At 47.9% G+C, this 21,763-nt stretch overlaps 1 protein-coding gene across 6 annotated transcripts in view; it reads right to left on the bottom strand.

The window, feature by feature from the left end:
• AdamTS-A (ADAM metallopeptidase with thrombospondin type 1 motif A) overlaps nucleotides 1–21,763 on the bottom strand; it is a 638,686-nt gene that overhangs the window by 41,573 nt on the left and 575,350 nt on the right. For all 6 annotated transcript variants that reach the window (XM_084579539.1, XM_084579541.1, XM_084579538.1 and 3 more), the window contains 2 exons: nucleotides 9,481–9,747; nucleotides 8,452–8,593 (listed from right to left, as the gene is read on the bottom strand). In XM_084579539.1, coding sequence (XP_084435665.1) covers nucleotides 8,452–8,593; nucleotides 9,481–9,747 — 409 coding nt within the window. The remainder of the gene's footprint in view (nucleotides 1–8,451; nucleotides 8,594–9,480; nucleotides 9,748–21,763) is intronic.

The raw sequence follows: 21,763 nt of genomic DNA, 5'->3' as shown, positions 1-21,763 counted from the left end.
GTCCCATCACAAACAACACCCGGGAACTCGGAAAGCTGGCTGAACAACTCATCAAGTTCCTCCAGCGGTTCACCGCTATCGAGGGGTTCACTGTACAGTCGAACCTCATTATAACGAACACGGATATAGCGAAATATTGGATATAGCGAACTAAATATGAACTTTGTTTGGCCACGCTTTAATTTTACGACATTTATTCTTCTATAATGAAACCGAAAACGTGAGATCCGCCGCGATATCGGCTGTAACGAAGAAATATTTGGTCTATTCAAGGCTCAAAACTCTAAATGTAGCCTAAAACAAGCAAAATAAATACTGAAAGTCAATTCCCAACTGCACTTTTCTTTTTTTTTAACGTTTGAATAAGTTGTAGAAAGTTAAGCTGTCTAGAACAAAAATTGCGCGTTTGGCTGGTCGCGCCACCTATGAACCGAGGGCAGAAACTCTGCAAGCTCGCGTGACGACAAAAGGCCAAAGGGTGGCGCCACTTGCCCAGCGGTGAAAGCAAGCGCAGCAACACTGGCAACCACCCATGGGTGATGGCGTGGCGAGCCCCCCACATACCCCCCTCTTTCATCGATCAGCGGCCGAAATGGCAACGGAGAGGAAGGCGATCTCGCTCGAGACGAAGCTTCAGATATTGAGAGCTGTGGATTGTGGCCGCAAGAAAAAGGATGTTGCATCGGAATTCAACGTTCCACCAAGTTCGTTGTCCACCATTTTGGCTGCAAGAAAGAAGATTGAGGGCAACACCGAGGACGCCATAAAAGCTGACTGTAAGAGAGCCTTGCCATTACCCGGACGTGGAAGCGGCTTTGTTCTCGTGGTTTAAAGATGTAAGGGCACGAAACTTGCCAGTATCCGGATCCCTTCTTCAAGCGAAGGCCAACAGCCTGGCCTGCGTACTGGGACATGATGATTTCCGTGCAAGGAGCGTTTGGCTGCAACGTCTCAAAGATAGGCACGAGATCGCATGCCACACTTTGTCTGGCGAAGGTTCTGCTGTTGATGAGGAGTCGTGTGATAAGTGGCTGGAGAACCTTCGACCTCTGCTCCAGCAATACGACGAGTGCAACGTATATAACGTGGACGAAACCGGCCTATTCTTCAAGTTGTTGCCAGAGCAGTCACTGGCAGTCAAGAATGAAACCTGCCATGGAGGCAAAAAGAACAAAGACCGGGTGACGGTTGTCGTTGCCGTGAACATGGACGGCTCTGACAAAAGACGGCTCACTGTCATCGGCAAGTCTGCACGTCCGAGGTGCCTGAAAGGCATCCGGAATTTGCAAGTTGAGTATGTTTCCAATAGAAAAGCCTGGATGACATCCAAACTTTTCGGAGACTGGCTGAGAGCTTTCGACGAGGACATGGAGAGGCAGCAGAGGAAGGTCCTTTTGCTCTTGGACAACTGTTCTGCACACAGTCTCTATCGTGCTGAAGGCAGTTCGTTTGGTGTTTCTGTCACCAAACGCAACTTCAGCTTTGCAGCCGTTGGACAAGGGCATTATCCGTTCGCTCAAGTGCAATTACCGGAAGCGTTTGGTGATGCGTCTGGTTTTTGATATTGATCGACGCAAGTCAACAACCATAAGCATCAAGACGACGCTCGAAATGTTGTATGGGTTACGCAGTCCACAATAAGGAACTGTTTCGCGGATGCCGGTTTTGTTTTGCCTACCTTTGAAGACGAAGTTCAGCACGAAAACCTGGTAGAGCTGGACAGAACTTGGGATCGACTGGCGCTCCCAGGCATCGCATTTGAAGACTTCGTTTCGGCCGATGAGAACTTGGCTGTTGCGCCGGAGCTGACGGATCAGGAAATTGTGCATCGCGTTTTGTTGCCTGAGCATGACAGCAGCAGCGATAGCGAAAGTGACGAAGGCGAACGGGATGAACTACCGATAAACAGTGCGGATGCCGCGGACATGGCCAGGAAGCTGAGAGGCTATTTGGAAAAGCTCCCTACGGCCAAAACTGCTGAAATAGAAAAGGCCCTCACGTGCGTGGACGTTGTGGAAAACTTCATTCTGCGGAATGCTGTGAAAAGCCACCAGACGAAGGTAACATCATTCTTCAAATAAATGAACGCAGATCTGTTTTCCCAAACGAACTTTGTCCTGTTGTATTTCTGCTCCCATATTCCGGTCTATTTTGTTTGAAATGCCACAAGGAGACAGGTAAGGATTACTTCGTTTATAGTGGGCTCGAAGCCAAGAATAATGCATTTTAGTATATTTTGAGTAACCGCGCGAGCCAAATTGTAGATTTGTCAGCCGATATTTGTCTACTGTTACAACGAATATCGGATATAACGAACTAATTTACTGTTCCGATGCTACTTCGGAGGTTCGACTGTAATTGTTTGATGAGCTCGCGCCAGCCTCGCCGGAAGCAGAGTCCACAATGACGGAAGCAGTTCTGAATTGTTTCTTGTTTGACGTCGTTCCATGACGCATTCAGCATGGTTATTGCTCCCAGGAGGTCAATTTTCAGCTCCCGGCCAGTGCGGAGGTTTAGCCTCTGCACAAGTCGCTTCCTATAGCCTGCCTTCAGTGCATGAATGACTAAAGGCTGCAGCACCGACGTTGTGTTGGGCGGAAGAAAACGAAGCTTGATGTTGCTGACGTTGCAATGGTGCCCAGAGCAGTTATCAACTGGCAAGCAGACCTTTCTGCCTTGGCTTACCAGGTCGTCGTCCCAGGACTTGAGCCACTTGCCAAAAAGTTCGCTTGTCATCCAAGCTTTCCCGTTCCATCTGTAAGATACCGGAACAGAAAGTGCATTCTTTAGGCACCGCGGCGATTTGCTCTTTCCTATTACGAGCGGTCGAAGCTTAGTTAACCCGTCGACATTGGTGGCGAGCAACACGGATATTCTGGCTTTATTGACCTTCCCGCCATGGGACTTGTCATCACGACAGGCCAGCGTTCTGTTCGGAAGCATTTGCCAGAACAAAGCAGTCTCATCAGCGTTGAATATATCACGGGGATGGTACCTTGTTGTGATGTCGTTCCAATTTTCATCGATCCACTTTTGCACGCTGCCGAGATCTATTGCGCGGCTTTCACCGGTGACAGCACAGATGATAATGCCGTGATGCTCTTTAAACCGCTGCAACCAGCCTGAGCCGCCTCTGAAGTCGGGTCTGTTCAGCATGAAAGCGAAATCCTTCGCTTTCTGTTCGATCACTGGGCCAGAAATGGGGATGTTTTGTGACCTAAAGTCTACGAAACCATTTGTACACTGCTGCCTCTACGTCTTCAAATTCAGCAGTCCGTACTCGTCGAGCGATGGTGGTAGCAGCAGGACTCTTGTCCGCCTTAGCCCTAACGTCGGCCTTATTTTTCAAAATCGTACTCAGCGTGCATCTGGGGATGCTGTACGCTGCGGCGACATCCGACTTCTTTTCTCTGCGCTCAACTCTTCTGATGATCTCCAGCTTTGCAGATATGGTTAGGTTCTGTCTCTTCACAGCAGCCATCTTTCACGAAGCAGATGTGCTCACCACTCCCACAAAGCTATGAAGCACACGGAACGAAGCAGTCGAGCGAGTCAGAGACAACCGTCCACTCTTAGCTTGAATGGGAATGTGTGGCATGCAGTTTGCGAAATGGTATTGCATCCGTCACAGTCGTGCATCAAGGCTAAGTGGCTTGTGCGTAGAGGAACCAGCAGCTCCAGCTTCACGTCATCTGCCTCTTTGCTCCAGTGTGCACCACACGCATTGAGGCAAAGTAGTTTATGTGTAAAGAAACCAGGAGCTTCTGTGTCACATCTGGCTGTTTGTTACGGTGTGCAGATGCGCACCAAGGCAAAATGGCTGATGTGTAGAGGGACCAGGAGCTGCTGCTTAACGTGCTTTGCCTCTAATACGGTGCACAGCTGTGCATTGATGCTAAGTGGCTTGTGCATGGAGGGCCCAGAAGCTGCAGCTTCACGTCTTCCTCTTCGTTCAGGTACGCAGGTGCGAATTGAAGCAAAGTGGCTTATGCATAGAGGGACCAGGAGCTGCTGTGTGACGTAGTCTGTATATTTGCTATGGTACGCACCCGCCCATCGAAATACAATGGCTCATGCGTAAAGGCACCACGAGCTGCTGCTTCATGTCATCTGCCTCTTTACTATGGTGCGCAGGCATGCATCAAGGCAAAGTGACTTATGCGTAGAAGGACCAGGAGCTGTTTATTCACATCTGCTAAGATGCGCAGCTGTGTATCGAGGGTTGTGGTGGAAAACATTTTCATCAGATACAAATACAGGAGGTTACGCACTAGCTGACCTTGAGGGGGCCTGCCCTGACGAACACAAGGGGTCCCTAGTTCGGGACCCCAGTGGAGGTAGAGGGACTAGAGGCTGGTACTTCACCCTGTCTGCCTCTTCGCTACGGTGTGCGGCTGTGATGGACGCAGTGGCATCTCGAAAAGTGCATGCCACACACTCACATGTTCAGCCTAAGAGTGGACAACTGTGTACCTACTATAGCTATGTTATTCATAAAATAAAGCTAGGCCAAGTTGGATAAATTATAGCTCACTTCATAAGCATCCAGCAAAGAAAAGCCACTCCAGAAAATCAGATGCATTTACTGTCATAGGATCCTTATTCATATACTACATGCTACTGACAAGTCAGATTCTTCACCCTCAGAAATGCCAGACAAACACCCAAGGGTGCATCTAATAGTCTAGCTTGTTCTTTCTCTGCAGTCTTGAGTCAGATGTGTGTTCCATTAATGTGGGTGGGACAGGTGTGAAACTGATTTTAAGCTTGCAACAAGTATGGTATTGTAGTTTAAAGGCAAAATGGTACTAATAATCGTAGCCCCCCCCCCCCCCCCCGGTAGCCTTTATCCCTTTTTATTAGTGTTGCCAGACCCTAAATTATTACTTTACTCTGTCTAGTTTCTGTCTAGTTGATGTGCAGAGATGTACATATATTTATATGACTTGGAGTTGTAGACTGCACTTAGAAACATTGTAGCGTTATCTGATGTGTTGTTTTCATTCCTTTAATGATTTTTGTAAGGGATCGGTGGGTATGCTAGGCACCATTAGGACCATCTACTCTCTTTGGGTCACTTGTTCAATGCCCAGCTGTGGCCATCTCCCACTTGCCCTCAGGCAGGAGTCAGGGAGATGCGCACAGAGAGGCAGCTACAGCAGGGTCCGGCTTAACGGAAACGTAGGAAGAGAGGGAAAGCAGTCCCTTCTTCCAAGGACTTTCGGTCGCACTCGAAGGCGCGGGGACAGGAAGTTTGTTCTCGTTGCTGCGTCATGCAGAGGGCTCATTTTTATTTAAGGAGCTTCACGAACTGTATACACCGACGACCGCTTAGTACGCTGACTGGACCCATCGCCCGGAGAGAGCGCAGCTTTGAAACGAGCGCCTCTTTTGGAAGGACGGCATATCCTTCAAAAAACAAACGCTAACAGGCTGAAGAGTGTAAGGCCCTCTTCCTTAACGAGGAGCCCATAAATGTCTTGGGCATTGCTGAGGGTGCATAGCAGCAAACATTTATAACATGCTGTGTTTGGTCAGAGTGGTATGTTCAAAAAGACGGCCTAAGAAGATTAAAATACTGAATGCAAGGTTCTGGTCAAACTACGTATCTTTTGGTATTCTGCATGAGTTTTGTGGCAGTTATATGACCTTTTTATATAGTATGTGACCGTTCTGGCAGTTGCCCTTGGAAATGTCTAATCAAAGTTGAGCACGGATAACTTGAATTTCATTTTTCCTTCTATTGCAGGAGGAGTCCAACCTGCTCTTTCCAGCTTAGGCCTGCAAGACCAGCAACAGCTGATCGAGCGGATGCGCAGGATAATAGCGGCTCCTGGAATCCTGGCCTACGGAGGCCGCCCACAGAGGACTTGATCATCTCTTCGCTAATTCAAAAATATTAGGTTCCAATAAATACCTTTTCCTCCTCCCCCTCCCCACGGGAAGAGCTGTCACGGCCAAGGATAATGAAAAAAATTATTCAAGTAGATTCTTAATACTCCAGTTGGACTGCATTTTACCATGCCATTCCATCTATTTTTGCATGCAGCTTTAATGTGAATATTTTTTAGTGTAGGCTATTCATGCATGCAGTTTTTGCAATAAAGCCTAAAAAAACGAAAATGCTGTTTTGCAATCTCGCATGCTGGTACACTTATGCACTTCGCATATTTTCAGGAATGGTGCATTTGTGTAAAGCTCAGCTAGCGTATGTGCCTCTTTGATGGAAGTTTTATTTGCACACTGCTGTTTAGTGCTTTGTTGTGCGAAAATAAAGCAGACAACAGGAAACTTGAACCTGTTGCATATTCTGTTGTCTGCTTTACTCTCACGACAAAGGCATTAAGCACTAATATGTGATTGAAATTTCCATGGCACATGCTTGCCGAGCTTTACATTAATGTTATTGGCAAGTTTTTACACCAATAACGGGCCCTGCAAGCAAGTTCCAGGAAGCGTCCAAATGTCTGCCTCTGGCTCTCCGTCGGACGTCCGTGGGACGCGATCCGGATCCACAAACGATAGTCCAACGGATGTCCGCTGTACGTATGTCGAACATAACCAAATTTCCGTCGGGCATCCGAACGACCGAAAACGGACGTCTGTCGGTTGTCCGTCGGACGTCGATAGCCATCTGGGATTGAAGGGGATCACAAAATAGTTCGAAATATCGATAATTCGATATACAAAAATTGGCTTGAGATGACAATTACGATCGTGAAAAATGATACCTTATTTGCCACGTAATCAACCCACTTGAATAATGAACCCACCATCCACTTTTGCCTCCGAGATTTTAAAAAAAAAAAAGCATTAGTCGGTGACATGTCCTTTCACTTCGGCCATCGTATCCACCGCTCATTTATGGCAGTGCGTCAAGATGTTGTCAAGAGTTAATACACAAACTAGTATAGTCATAAAATAAACATGCCGTGACATCGCTGCGCAACATATTGACGCGCTGCCATAATGTCACCGCATGTTTATTTTTTTACTATACCAGTTTGTGTATTAACTTTATGAACTATACTTTTGGTACTAGCTTCTGCGGTGACGGGCAGAAAACCTGGCAGTGTGCCCATGATGGCTTGATTGCACAAGCCTGGTTCCATTTATCACGTGGCACTTGGGGCGGGCGGAGTCCACTGCCACAAAATAATCGGAAAGCATGATAGCTACTAATGACGTTTGAAGCGAATAATGTTATTTGTGGATTCATAAATGCAAGAATGGACGACTCTCGCAAAAAAAAAGATCTGCCACTTCTTAACGTCCGCAGGCGCCAGCTTATGCTACGCCGCATGTTTAGCACGACGGCAAGGATGGACGACTCTCGCACAAAAGAATTGCCTGCTTTTTAATGTCTGCAGCCGCCATAGCTTACGCTGTACCGCACTAAAGTGATCCTTGCTAACTTTAGCCACATGTTCAGCGCAACAACACAAGGTGCGCGTCACCCGTCACACAGAGAGGGTTCACAACACACACAGGAGAGAGCGTCTGACGTTGTCTGCCATGGGTTGAGCTGGCTTGTTGGCGCATGCGTGCTGTTGCGAACAAAGACCGGGAAAGGAAAAGGAGGGGGAGAGAAAGTTCGGCAGAAGAATGGGCACACCCATGCGCTTCGCTCTATCATGTTTCCCCTCTCCCGAACACCACGACTGTATTGGCTGCGTAAGCTCCATACCGGCTGTTGCCAAACCAGTTCCCTCTCATTCCTTTACTCACACGGCTTGCAAATGTTACGGGTTGGCATGCGGCAAACGATCACCGCAGGCATGGAGGAAGAAAAAAAAATCCTCCATGACTGCAGATGCGCGCCTTTGGAGAAAGGGCGTGGCGCTTCTCTAGATCAACCATCGCCGAACTGTTCTCTCTCATTCCTTCCGCACGTGGCTTGAAAATGCCATGTGGCAAACGGCCGAGTGTGATGCAATCGTCTTTGGGAAAGGCATACCTTTCAGTGCGTGGTGCGGAGTTTGATATATGACGCAGCTTTCCTATACTTTTACATGTGATTTTCAAGGGGATATTCCATGCGTTTGATATAGCCAAAATTCGAATTATGCAGGTTCAATATATCTGGGTTTGACTGTAGACTTTATTAGTTTCAACTTAGTAGTCCTCATTACTGGCACTGCTAATTAGCCATAGTAAACAGTAGGGCTAAGTCAAAGTGCTACATAGAATTGCTAAGCAGTGTAGCTTAGCTGCAGTGATACTTAGAGTGCTAACTAGTGGCCCGATTTTAACCGAATGTTATCAATGGATGTGATCGCACAAGACCACATGATGTCTCTCACTCAATCATGAAAAACACTCGTTTTCATAGAATGTGGACTACACAATGTTATCGCATTAAGACCAGAGAGACTGAATTGACTTGTTCCCTGTTCAGTCTAACTTTCCACGTAGTAATAAGTGGTCAAATATCAGCCAATGAATACTCACATGGTCGCAAGAAGCACCGCCGCTTTCTCTTGATTCTATTCTTTAGTGCGCTGCTGCAGTGGCTGTTGTTGACTCGCTTGTTGCGCTGGTCGTAGCACCGAAGCCGTCTCTTCTGCTTGCCTGATCCACACGTCGTGGAACACTGCAGACACCAAGTGATAAAGAAGCAAGAAAATGGGTTTCACACCTGTCAAAACATCTGCATATGACACTTATGTGCCAACCATACTTTACCAAACAAGTATCCAGCCCAATAAGGCACACAGAAAACATGTGAACTCATGACACCAGTTCTTTCTTGCCGAAATGAGCAGAACTGCAAGCACCAGCTTTTTTTATGCAAGAAGCATGCTTACCAGACGTGCTATTCATTCAGGAACTGTGCCACGAGAGTGAACATATCCTAGATGAGCAAGAAGCTGGTTCATTCACAAAACTTCCAAGACCACTGCGTCCTCTTGCCGACCATCACAGGCCAATTACTCAAACCTTGCCCATTCAATCTGGCAGTTTTCCTTTCTTCCCAGTGTACATGTCTTTTCTTTAAGCGCAGAAGAATGGAAAGTTGACACGCTGACCACAGTGGAGTCTCCTGAGTTCACCGCAGATGTGCTATGTTGAAAAGGTGCAATGTGTAACAAATAAAACTCGCCAACCATCCCTACTAGTGGGCACCACACAAAAGGTATTCATCACACAACTACTCTGAGAGCTCCTCACATATTTGTTTGGCAGCTCTTCCTTCAATTCAAAGTTCAGACCTGTCTGTGGAGCAGAGAGAACCCACCATTTATTCGAATGATGCTTGCCTGCATGTTCAGCTACAGTCGTGGGGCACCTATCTCGTTACCATATTGTAATCTCTCCCTCACCAAAACTCTAGAAGTCCAACCAAATATAAATCCAGAGGAAGATTGCTAAAGAGCCTATGCAAATTCTGGGAAGGATTTCAACACTGTTTATGTTAAAAAGCAGCAAACCCAAGCACTTGGATACTAAGGTTCATTGCAGAGAATTTCATAAACTCACCGGTGTCCACGGTCCAGGCCTCCAAAAGACACCCTCACCACAATGACCGACCATGCAAGCACGTGAATTGGGCGGCTTCTCCTGGCTTGAGCAGTACTGCGAGCCCCTGCGGTCGTGGCCGTAGAAGGGAGAATACTCAGCTTCGAGCGCACTGAGGCGTTGAGCTGCGCTGGGCGTCAGAGGGGTCGGGTCCACCCAGCCATAGGCATTCACTTTGTGGCAGGTCACCGAGCGTTTCTGGAATCCTTCACCACACGTTCGACTGCACTGCAAGTGCCAGAGAAATAGGTGAACTTCAGTGCTGTGGCTGCCAAGAAACAAACGCACCTTTTAAATGTTCTGCTGCATATGAAGACTGCATGAGGAAACATTTTACAATGGCACAGCATGCAATAAGCTAACCACAGCGGAGTCACTGACGTCCATCGAACCATTCATTGTATTTACTCGTGTATAACCCGCACCAAAATTGAAAAAAAAAAGTGTGTTTAAAAAGTGGGGGTCGGCTAGTAGTCGGCTGCACAGCAATGCGTGGGCTCCCCGTGTAGTCCGCCATCCCCATCGTCATTGAAGCTTGTTAAGCCAATAAGAAGCCAATAAAAGGCACAACCAAATCCACATCCATAGCATAGTTTGTTTCAAGACCGACTCAAATAAAGACCTGCACAGATAGCACTGCTGTTCATAGCCTTCGCAGCTAGGGAACGAACACTGCGGGTAGCCTGGCACTACTGTAAACCTGTAAATAAGAAGGGTCTATTAGTTCTGTCATTTTTCTTCACCGTTATAGTTTAATTATCTGTCCACACTGTAATGCACAAGCACCTGTTCTGTGCATGCACATGCGCAGGGCCGTCACACAAAGTGAAATCGCGGTATGTCCTCTGGCGAGAGATAAACAAACTCTCCGTTAAAATACAAAATAACAAAATTTTTGAAATATAACTCGGACAAAGATCCTCCTTTTTTTAGAATTTAGTTACGGTTTGTTTAAAAAAAATTTATAATTTAATGATGATGATAATGGCAGACAAACAGGTCAACTGAGCGCCCTTAACGGCGAGAAAGGTAACGAAAGTTGGGGCACGCGGTCCCATTGGACCCTGTCTTCTGTGCAGGTCTCTGTTTCAGTCGGTCTTGGTTTGTTTATTCTCACGCCATCAGTCACGCTTTGTCGAAGCAGTTGTTGGGCCTTTTGTCAGGTGTTCTTTCAACACCCAGTCAACAGTGTGGACTGCTGCCCTGCTTTATTTTGGCACCAGGACAGGTGACCGTTTCGTGATCCGAAGACTGGTTTGTACCCCCACATCGAGACGCAGCTCGCCAAGTTCATTGAGGAACAGAGGAGTCGTGGCCATGCTGTTTCGACAGAGATGGCTCAAATGGAGGCCCTGAAGCTGGCCTGGGAAATGAACATTCCACGCGAATTTCGTGCAATCCGTGGATGGCTTTATCGCTTTATGATACGACATGGATTTTCAATGTGATGGCAAACAACAATGTGCCAGCGGCTTCCTGATGCTTACGAGAAAAATTTGTTGAGCTTTCAACAATATGCCCCGCCGGGGTGGTGCAGTGGTAAGACGCCCGACTACTGTGCCGGAGTTCCCGGGTTCGAACCCGACCACGGCGGCTGCGTTTCGATGGAGGCGAAACGAAGAGGCGTCGTGTGCTGTGCGATGTCAGCGCACGTTAAAGATCCCCAGGTGGTCGAAATTACTCCGTAGCCCTCCACTACGGCTCCTCTTTCTCTCTTTCCACTTTCATTCCCACCTTCCTCCCTTCCCTTACGGCGCGGTTCGGGTGTCCACAGAGCAAGTGTGACAGTTACCGCGCCTTTCCCTTCCTGTGAACCAATTTAACTTATTTAACTTTTTTAACAATATGTCATCAGACTTAGGAAGGAGCACGGCTATTTGCTGTTTCAGGTGGGAAATGCCGATAAGACCCCAGAGTGCTTTGAGATGCCGACTACGTAAAAAAAAAAAGGGTTCAAGTCAGGTCAGCATGCTCACCAGCGGAAATGCCAAGCTGCGCAGCACAGTGATGTTATGTGCTTGGCTGACAGGACGAAACTGCGCCCGTATGTGATATTCAGGTGCAAGGCGCTACCTGGCATACCACTGCCCCCAGGAATCGTGCGAGCAGAAGAAAATTCCTGGATGAACAGTGGCCTAGTTGGTGACTGGATCCGAGGAATCTGGGAACAACCATCAGGTGCCTTGATGGCACGCCGGTCGATGCTCATGCTGGATTCTTTCCGAGGCCACTGCACTGATGCGGTGGAGGATCGCCTCGCTGAGAACAGCTCCGACTTTGTTGCGATACGTGGCAGCATGACGTCCATGTTACAGCCGCTCAACGTCTGCCTGAACAAGCTGGCTTGTTCAAGGCACATGTGAAGTGGCCCAGTGAATGGCCGACCTCACACCGATGGGACACTTGCAAAGGCCAGATGTTCCACTACTCTGCCAGTGGATCATGGACGCGTGGAAAGCGATACTGGCCAACTTGGTGCGTAAAAGCTTCAAAAAATGTGCCATCAGTAACAGCTTGGATGGTTCCGAGCACATCTTCAAGAGTGGTGATGAAGCCTCGGATGGTAGCAGTGAGAGTGGCGACCATTAAGAATCAGACAGCCAGTGACGTTGTGGCGGTCATTTGAATAAACGTTTTGAAAACGAAATGATCACCAAGTGTGCAGTTGTATCTTTCCCCTTGTTGTATCTTGCCCCCCCCCCCCCTTTTTTTTTTCTAGTAAACGTGCGGGTTATATGCGAGGACATTTTTTCGTCACCGAGTTCAATGTTATGAGCGAGGGTTATATGCAGAGGCGGATTACACGCGAGTAAATTTTTGAAAATTCTGCCACCTCGTGTTCGGGAGGTATCAGGTTTGACCCCGGTGCCCCCGGGTCCCCACCGGTTTTCAATGGGTACAATATTTCCCCCTGCCTGGTGCTTGGCTCTTCTGGGGTGAAATGCTCAGGAAAAAGAGATGGATATTGTGTTGCATAAGGTCTTCCTCCCATAGCCAGGCCCATGTCTAGTGTGGGCCCGTAAGTTCAGGCCCCAGAGTGGCTGGAGTGGAATCGGTTCGGGATGGTTCAATGAACACCTGAATTGGAACGCTCATGTGAATTACGATACAGTGGAGCTGTCAAAAAAACTGTGGGAGTCTTCGATGGAATAATGCATCTACTACCACTCTGGTTAAAGAAGGAGTTCTATTACGCACTTTTTTACAGTAAGCTTACTTATGCTGATGGTAAACCACAGGATGGTGAGGTCCCGAATTAGCCTAAATCTGAAGAAGGAACGCAATAAATTAGTAAGAAAGAAACCCATCAACGAATTAGCGGTGAGGGGGAGGGCAGAAGAGTTCAGGATCTCGCTACAGAATAGGTATTCAGCTCTAACTGAGGATGGCGACATTACCCTAGAGGCAAGGAACAATAATTTCAGAGATATCATTACTGAGTGCGCGGTAGAAGTAGGCGGTAGGATAGTTAGAGAAGATACCGGTAAGCTGTCTAAGGAGACCAAAGATTTGATTAAGAAACGGCAGAGTATGAAAGCTTCCAATCCAACAGACCAGATCGAATTGGCCGAGATATCAAAGCTAATCAATAAGCGCAAGGTGGCCGATATAAGGAAGTATAACATGGAGAAAATTGAGCATGCTGTAAAGAACGGGGGAAGCCTTAAAGCGGTAAAGAAGAAATTGGGCATAGGCAAAAACCAGATGTATGCGATAAGGGACAAGGCGGGCAACGTCATCACTAATATGGACAAGATAGTCAAAGTAGCCGAGGAGTTCTATACAGATCTCTACAGTAGCCAAAGTAGTCAGGACCGTAATGAGATTGGCGGTAGGGAAAAACAGTCAGACGTTCCACCAGTGACGAAGGACGAGGTCAAGAAAGCACTAGAAACTATGAAAAGGGGGAAATCAGCTGGAGAGGATCAGATAACTACAGATTTGCTGAAGGACGGGGGGGATATCGTGCTAGAAAAACTGGCCACCCTGTATACGCAGTGCCTGGTGTCATCGACGGTACCGGAAGCATGGAAGAATGCAAACATTATCCTCATTCACAAGAAAGGGGACTCTAAGGACCTTAAAAATTACAGACCAATCAGCTTACTGTCTGTTACGTATAAGGTATTTACTAAGGTAATCGCTAATAGAATCAGGACAACCTTAGACTGCAATCAAGCAAAGGATCAAGCAGGGTTTCGGAAACGGTACTCTACTATCGATCATATCCATACCATCAATCAGGTGATAGAAAAATGCTCGGAATATAACCAGCCCTTATACATAGCATTCATTGATTACGAAAAAGCATTTGACTCAGTTGAAACCTCGGCGGTGATGCAGGCATTGCGAAATCAGGGGGTAGACGAGCCGTACGTGAAAGTGCTGGAAGATATATATAGTGGCTGCACAGCAACCATAGTTCTGCATAAAGAAAGTAACAAAATTCCCATAAAGAAAGGTGTTAGGCAAGGAGACACAATCTCCCCAGTACTATTCACAGCTTGTTTAGAGGAAGTATTCAGAGACTTGGAATGGGAGCAGTTAGGGATAAGGGTAGATGGAGAATACCTCAGTAATCTGCGATTTGCTGATGACATTGCCTTGCTAAGCAACTCGGGAGATGAACTGCAAATAATGATTGATGACCTGGACAGGAAAAGTAGAAAGGTAGGCTTGAAAATCAATATGCAGAAGACTAAGGTAATGATTAACAGCCTCGGGAAGGCACAGGAGTTTACATTAGGTAGCGAAATACTGGAAGTAGTAGGCGAATATATCTACTTAGGACAGGTAGTAACCGCAGATCCGGACCATGAAAAGGAAATAACAAGAAGAATAAGATTGGGATGGACCGCATTTGGCAAGCACTCGCAGATTATGACTAGCAGCTTACCGGTATCGCTCAAGAGGAAAGTATACAACAGTTGCATCTTGCCTGTACTCACCTATGGGGCTGAAACGTGGAGGCTAACCAAGAGAGTTCTACTTAAGTTGAGGACAACCCAGAGGGCTATGGAACGAAAAATGGTAGGGGTAACATTAAGAGATAGAAAGCGTGCAGAGTGGGTCAGAGAAATAACTCAAGTTAACGACATTCTAGTGGAAATTAAGAAGAAGAAATGGACATGGGCAGGACATGTAGTGCGAAGAGAGGATAACCGATGGTCGCTGAGGGTAACAAACTGGATTCCAAGGGAAGGAAAGCGTAGCAGGGGGCGGCAGAAAGTTAGGTGGGCGGATGAGATTAAGAAGTTCGCAGGGGTCAAGTGGATGCAGCTAGCACAGAACCGGGTTAAGTGGAGAGATATGGGAGAGGCCTTCGCCCTGCAGTGGGTATAATCAGGCTGATGATGATGATGATGATGAATTCTCGCAGTACACATACCAATCACAGTAGCTGTGTTGCCATCAGCAACACGAACGGTAGATGAGGAAGCGGGCGTGAGGACTTTGTTGAGGCGTTGACGGAGCGAGGAACTGAGGACGGAAATGTGGGCGCCAGTGTCAATAAGGGCAGAAACTGAGACTCCGTCCACAAAAATGTCAATAAGGTTACGTCTGGGTGCCAGGGTCAGTTCAGAGTTGACAGTCCGGGGCGGTAATGCAGAGTCACTCCCGGGCACTGCACTCGCTAGTTTCCTGAGTGGGCGCCGGCGTATGATGGGAAGGAGTTGCGACGAGGCACCGGTGAACGGGATCGACGAGACCGTGGAGATGGAGATAGGCTGGAGTGACGGACACTAGAGATGGCTTCGGTGTGAGGTTCATCTAGGTGGTTCAGGTTGGGCAGGGAAGTGTCGAGGTCCGTAGTAGTACCGACGGTCAGCGTTGTAATAAGAACGAGGAGTGAGGAAGGTACGACTACGGCAATAATGTGAAGTGTGGCCGGCTCGACAGCAAATAAAACAAATTGGCCTGTCATCTGAGGTGCGCCACTCTGCAGGATTGCGACTAACGTAGCGACGTGGGGGAGCTTGGCTAGTGGTTGCAGCAGCCACTACAGGAACAGGATGCGATGGTGACGAGGGCAGTACGGGGTGGGAGGAAAGACTGATGTTGGCAAGTTCCTGGCGGCCTGTATCATGGTCACGGTGCCGGGCAGTGGAGATGGGAGTGGTGCAGGAGCTAAGGCCTCGAGTTCTCGCCTGACGATCCGAGTCATGGTAGTGGACTGAGAAGGCTGTTGCAGAGGAGCCAGATCATCGCAGGATGATGTACCTGCCGTGTTCGGAAGGCGCTCAAAGCGATGTACCAGGCGTCATTGTTTAGCCTGCTTGAATCTTCGGCAAACTTGAAGCACCGACTCAACGGTAGAGCAATCCATGCAGAAGAGGATGTTGAACGCGTCATCTGCGATGCCCTTGAGGATGTGCCCTACCTTTTCACTTTCCAGCATGGAGCTGTTCGCCTTGCGACACAACGCGAGCACGTTTTGAGCGTAGGCAAGGTAGGACTCCGTGGTGGATTGGGCGCGAGACGAAAGTTCAGTTTTGGCTGCGAGGGCCCGTCCAATGGGCTCCCCGAATAAGTCGTGAAGCTTTTACTTGCAAATTTCCCAGGTCACCAGCTCGTGCTCGTGATTTTAGAACCACGTGCGAGCGGTTCCCGCCAAATAGAAAATCAGATTGGCCAGCATGATGGTCGCGTCCCAGTGATTGTTCCTGCTGCATCGCTCGTATTCATCCAGCCAGTCGTCAACATCTGTCTTCTTCGCCATTGAAGATGGGAGGGTGGCAGATTTTTGTGAGGACGAATGGCTGCGCTGATGTTGTTGCTGTGGTAGGAGCTGCCTCAGAGGTCATTGAGGTTGTTGTTGACTTGATCCCAGGTAGGTGGCGGCCACTGCGCAAATCCAGCTTTCGGCTGCTTAAATGGATTTATGTGTGCACACGGGGATCTTTAGTCACCGCCACCAATATGATATGTGGCAAGGTTAGTCCATGAAGGTTAGTCCAGGATGACACAGCACACAAAGCACAAAAGCACAGCAGCGTCAACCTTCTTCTAACACCAAACGTTGCTATCACTTTGTCTTCTTCTGTGTCACTGTTGCTGTTCGTTGTCTTCTTCAATGTCCAGCGATGCAGGGCATATATGTTACAATATTATTTGAAATTGCTGCTTTCCTTACAAGGCAACAGGATGGTGAAAAAAAAATAAAACACTCCACTCTAAGCCACTGCCTTAGGCCAAAAGCAATATATACGTCTAAGGTCCGAACTTGCAGAAAACAAACATTTCAGTTCCAAGCAATACAAATAATGAATAAAGTGGAAGAATTAGTAAACTTCAACTGCTCAAAACGCAAATTTAAAAAGCAGATCAAGGAAATCTTAATACGGCAAAATCTGTATTTCAAACTGAATAACTACTCAGATTTTCGAATATCTTATGTGATCCATCTTATGTGTGCTTTCAGGCAATGCAGAACGTGGCTTTCAGAATACAATCCGCATACCCTGTTGTCTTCAGTACTTATTTTTCTCAGTGTGTGCAACCATTTCTGTAGGTTGTTTTTCATAATTTATAGGAACTGTTCATGCATATTTATATCCATTTTTTTTTTAATTGTTCCAAGTAGATGAAAATGTTTTGTGTGAAATGTATGATTTTGAGATGAAAATTTTTCCTGTGCAATTAGTATATGGTACAGTAAAACCTCGTTAAGCCGTAGTTGGCCGGAGCTCGGAAAAAGTACGTACCAAACGGTACTACGGCTTAACAGGAGTAGCGTAAAATTACCCACTTACCTGCCAAAAAACAAGTGGAAACGGGCAGTAGGTTGAAAAAATAAATGCAGCCTTTATTTTGCACTGCAAAAGTCTGTAATCTTAGTCTGACGCCGCGGTGCTCTAGCAGCGACAACAACAGCTTCAAACTCACTCAGGCCGCGAGCCAGCTTCTCAGCCAGTCCCTTTTTTCCACGAACAACCGCATGGCGCTCACAGCGCGCAGCTTCTGCCACTGTTGGACTCGGGTCTTTCACACTTTGTGTTGTCGTCACTGTCAGTTGGAGCCACTTCCGCCACCACTGAGGCAACGATGGCTTCATCCAACATGTCTGGCAATGTTTCCACTTCGTCGTCGACGTCCCTGAATTAGGAGAAAATAATGCCGTCTGAAAAACCTTCCCTCTCGAGTACTTCGGTCAGCAGGCTCTCACATGTTTGCACCGGGACGCCAGTGGTATCGCTTGCGTCGTGTGCGTCACCCGTGCACACTTCGCGAAAACCTGTGTGCTTAGAACACTTCTGCACGGTAGCAGATTCGACCTGCCGCCTGAGTTTTTCAGCAGGTGAATCGCAGCTGCTGGTCAGTGGCATACACCTTGCCGCATTCCAGTGCAAGCAGCATCCTGCGCAGTAGGTTCTTCCTGTAGAGCTGCTTGACAGCTCTAATGGTGCCCTGGTCCAAGGGCTGGGCAATGCCTGTGGTGTTTGGTGGCAAAAACAACAGCTTCAGCGCCTTGAGGCCATCCACCGCAACGTGCACCGATGCGCTGTCAAGGATAACAACAGCATTTCTTCCTTTCGCCTCAAAACGGCGGTCAATGAAGCGCACATACTCTTCAAAAAGCTTCCCAGTCATCCACGTTTTGGTGTTATTCCTATAAAGGCTGATGAAGGACTCCTGATGGCAGTGAGGCACCCTTGAAGCACCTTGGCTTGGTTGACTCGCCAATGACGAGAAGTGGAAACTTCTCGCTTTCAGACATACTGCATGCGAACGCAACTGAAATGCGGTCCTTGGCATGCTTGCCGCCGGTGCATGGTTCTCCCTTAAACGCAAGCGTTCTATTCGGCAGCAGCTTGAAGAAAAGCGCGGACTCATCAAGGTTAAATATATCGTCAGGTGCATAGTCTTCCAAAATTTGTCCAAGCTGGCCATTCCTCCAAACATCTGCGCCTTCAGTGTCAGCCACGGCGCCTTCTCTAGCTACGGTCTTCATGCTCATTCCGTGCCTTGCTTTGAATCTGGCTAGCCAGCCATTGCTGCACACGAAGTTGTCATTGTTGAACTGCGAGGCGAAAACCAGGGCTTTCTCAATGAGGAGAGGTCCGCAAACTGGTACGTTTTTCGACCGAGCTGTTTTCAGCCATCACACCAGCGCCTCCTCCACATCCGGAAATGTTGATCCTTGTACTCGACATCTCTTCGCAGTCGCGGCAGCACTGACGAATAGCTTTTCTCTGGCATTCCAAATGCCACACAAAGTAGTTAGCGGCAAGTCTCTTTCACGTGCCAGCACAAACTTTCTTGCCCCTCTCTCGATGGCACGGACAATCTCCACCTTGTCATTTATACTAAGCACCCGATGTTTCTGATGCAGACGGATGGAGACCTCTTGACGCACACTGCTCAAAGTCACCTCGTCACACATACGAAAGAAAGTGAACCAAGGCCTAGGCGTACAAGGAGCACGGAGCAAGAAGGGGTGGTCGCTACTGGCTAGTGTGACGAGCGCCCGCGCTTCCCTATGGGCGAGGATGGCGCTATTTGCAATGAAAGCCAATCGTTAGCGGCAGAGAGCGCTGCTTGTCAAGAGGGTGCCACCTGAGCAGACGACGCAGTTTTCTCTCTTCAGAATACGGCAATCTGTTGGTGTTGTGCGTGCGTGTTAAACCTGCTTCTGCGCCTCTTTTGCTTTCACGAAGGTGCAGTAGTTTATTTACGGAGTAGGTGTTTGCTCATGCGAGTCGTTCCGCACTTCTACCTGCTCGGCGACGATTGCATCGGTTTTTTTTTTTCCTCGTTTTGCGCGCGCGTTCTGTGCTCGCCTGTATCCCTTCTTTTTTTTACTGTGTCGCCAGTGGTGGAGCGCGGTTCCCGATTGTTGTTTCCCCAGTGCCTCTAACTAAACTGCAGAGAAAAATGCCAAAGAGAAAGCGGTGGTGCACAGAGAAGACTTTCTTTTTTGGCAAACGGGGCTACCGCTAGAACAAGGAGCGTACGTATTACTGCGCTATCTGATGCTACGTAAGTACGCATTCTGTACAATGGGAACGAAGCATCGATAGAAATGATGGAAGGTAAACGGCAACTGCTTTTGTTGGCGAGAAACATTTTTAGAGCATGCACTTATATTCACAAGGATGCAAACCTGGGCGAGTCGGTAACGGTGCTCCATGGCAGTGTGTAGCGCAGAGTGTACACAGGCGCTACAGACAGCACCTGTGTTGTGTACCTTTTCTGTGTCCCTCGATTGTCATTTTGCGCTACACATATGTCATATGGATGCAGTTATACAGGGTGTTGCACAATTAGACCCGCGCTGTAGAATGCTTCTCCCAGCTAAACCGCGGAATCCTTGCAGTTCAGATTTCGCACAGAAATCACATTTTGTCGCTAGTATTTTTTAATACTAAATTTGTTTGTGGTACTTGCCTGATTCGATCAGAAGAAGTAAAATATTCCCATCGCCTGCGGCGGCGGCGACGCCAGACGAACCGCTGCCCCAGCGATGGGACTGGTGGCGCCACCTCATGCTGCTTACAACAACTTTGTAGCAGGAAAAGAGGGGGCGAACGTTTCTGGCAGAAGGTTTGAGTTGTTGTAAGCAGCATGAGGTGGCGCCACCAGTCCCATCGCTGGGGCAGCGGTTCGTCTGGCGTCGCCGCCGCCGCAGGCGATGGGAATATTTTACTTCTTCTGATCGAATCAGGCAAGTACCCTAAACAAATTCAGTATTAAAAAATACTAGCGACAAAATGCGACTTCTGTGCGAAATCTGAACTGCAAGGATTCCGCGGTTTAGCTGGGAGAAGCATTCTACAGCGCGGGTCTAATTGTGCAACACCCTGTATATTAGGCGCATGTTTCACCGTAAGCGCGGCATTACCAACGAGCTTCATCGCGATTAACCGGCCGCGTCTCGTGCATATTGCGTATCTGAGAAAAAAAAAAAAAACTTCGTCAGCTTCTTCATTCAAAAGATGGTGACTTCGGCAAAACCTTGTGCAATCGCAGGCCGCGATGTACCTTAATTAGCCGCTGTAAGTAAAGGTTCCTCGTTTGTGTTCTGCTGTTTTTTTTTTCTTTTTATTCAAATACCTCACGGGCTCCGATTGGAGTAATATGTGAGGGGGGTTACATAACTGGGGTGCGAAACAGAAGCATGTAGAAGATGGTTATTTTAACATCGTTATTTTCGAACCGTTAACATTATACCCTCCACACCTTGTGCCCAAGACGGCACCAAAAAGGAAGGAAAGAAACATATGCGAGCAGAAACCACCTCGTAAACGCCATAAGCGGGACGCAGGGACTGGACCCGGTGATTCGGGCTCGGAAATCAACGAGGGCTCCTGTTTTCTCGAAGCTGGCTTTCAAGACTGCAACGACTCCTCCGGCTCCAGTGAAGCGGGCATTGTGGGTGAACAGAGTGGCAGCCAGGCTACACTGCAGACACCTAACCACCACGGAGGCCGTCATTCGTTTGAGGACATTCTCATTCCGGTTACATGGATGCGGATACCTTCCGTGGATAACAGCCTAGCTTATGCTTAAGACCCAATAACCTTGAAAAGATGAAGGTTGACCTTGCATTCCAACTTTTTGGAGAAGAGGTTATTAAAGGACTTTTTTTGCAATGGCGGCATGTGGAGACTATATACACTCGGGTGCAAACAACAGAAGACTTCGTCACGCTAATCAATCGCCTGATACGAGTAATGACCTCCAGGATAACCAAGCGTGCACTTAAGCCGGGTAGCCCAGACATGAGTTTCTTGGAAGACATTTTAGGATATCTGGACAAGTGGGAAGAACATGCCAGCATTGCCTTCCACTCGCATTGTCACCTTTGATTAAACATGCTGCCTTCGTTCTATTAATCCGAGTCTGTGTTTCGTGACTTGTATTCTTTGAGTTTGAATTCCTCCAAACGCGAAAGCTCTCATGTGCGTTTACCGGGTTAGCGTGTGGCTCACGTACCGATTGAGCTTTCAAGTTCGAGCAATCTGCACAAAGCAATTCGATATTAACATTAGCATGTTAAAACGTTATATCAATCCTAAGCTCCTGAAAGAGCTCTAAAACAAAGTATTAAACGTGAGCCAAAGCAACGCGCAGCTCCCTTTCCAACTCTCAGCAGCGCGGCGCAATGTGCGCGAGAAACCGGCTCGCACCCTCTCGCACCACAGCGCCGCTATGCGGCCGCCGGCGGCTTTCATTGCTCTCAGAGCCGTCCCAGCCGGCGCGCTCGACACACTAGCCAGTATATTCTAGGCACTATCTAGGC

The sequence above is a fragment of the Amblyomma maculatum genome, chromosome 9, assembly GCF_055883805.1.
Source record: "Amblyomma maculatum isolate TAMU_Amacu chromosome 9, ASM5588380v1, whole genome shotgun sequence".
Taxonomy (NCBI): domain Eukaryota; kingdom Metazoa; phylum Arthropoda; class Arachnida; order Ixodida; family Ixodidae; genus Amblyomma; species Amblyomma maculatum.
This window is presented reverse-complemented; position numbering and strand designations above follow the sequence as displayed.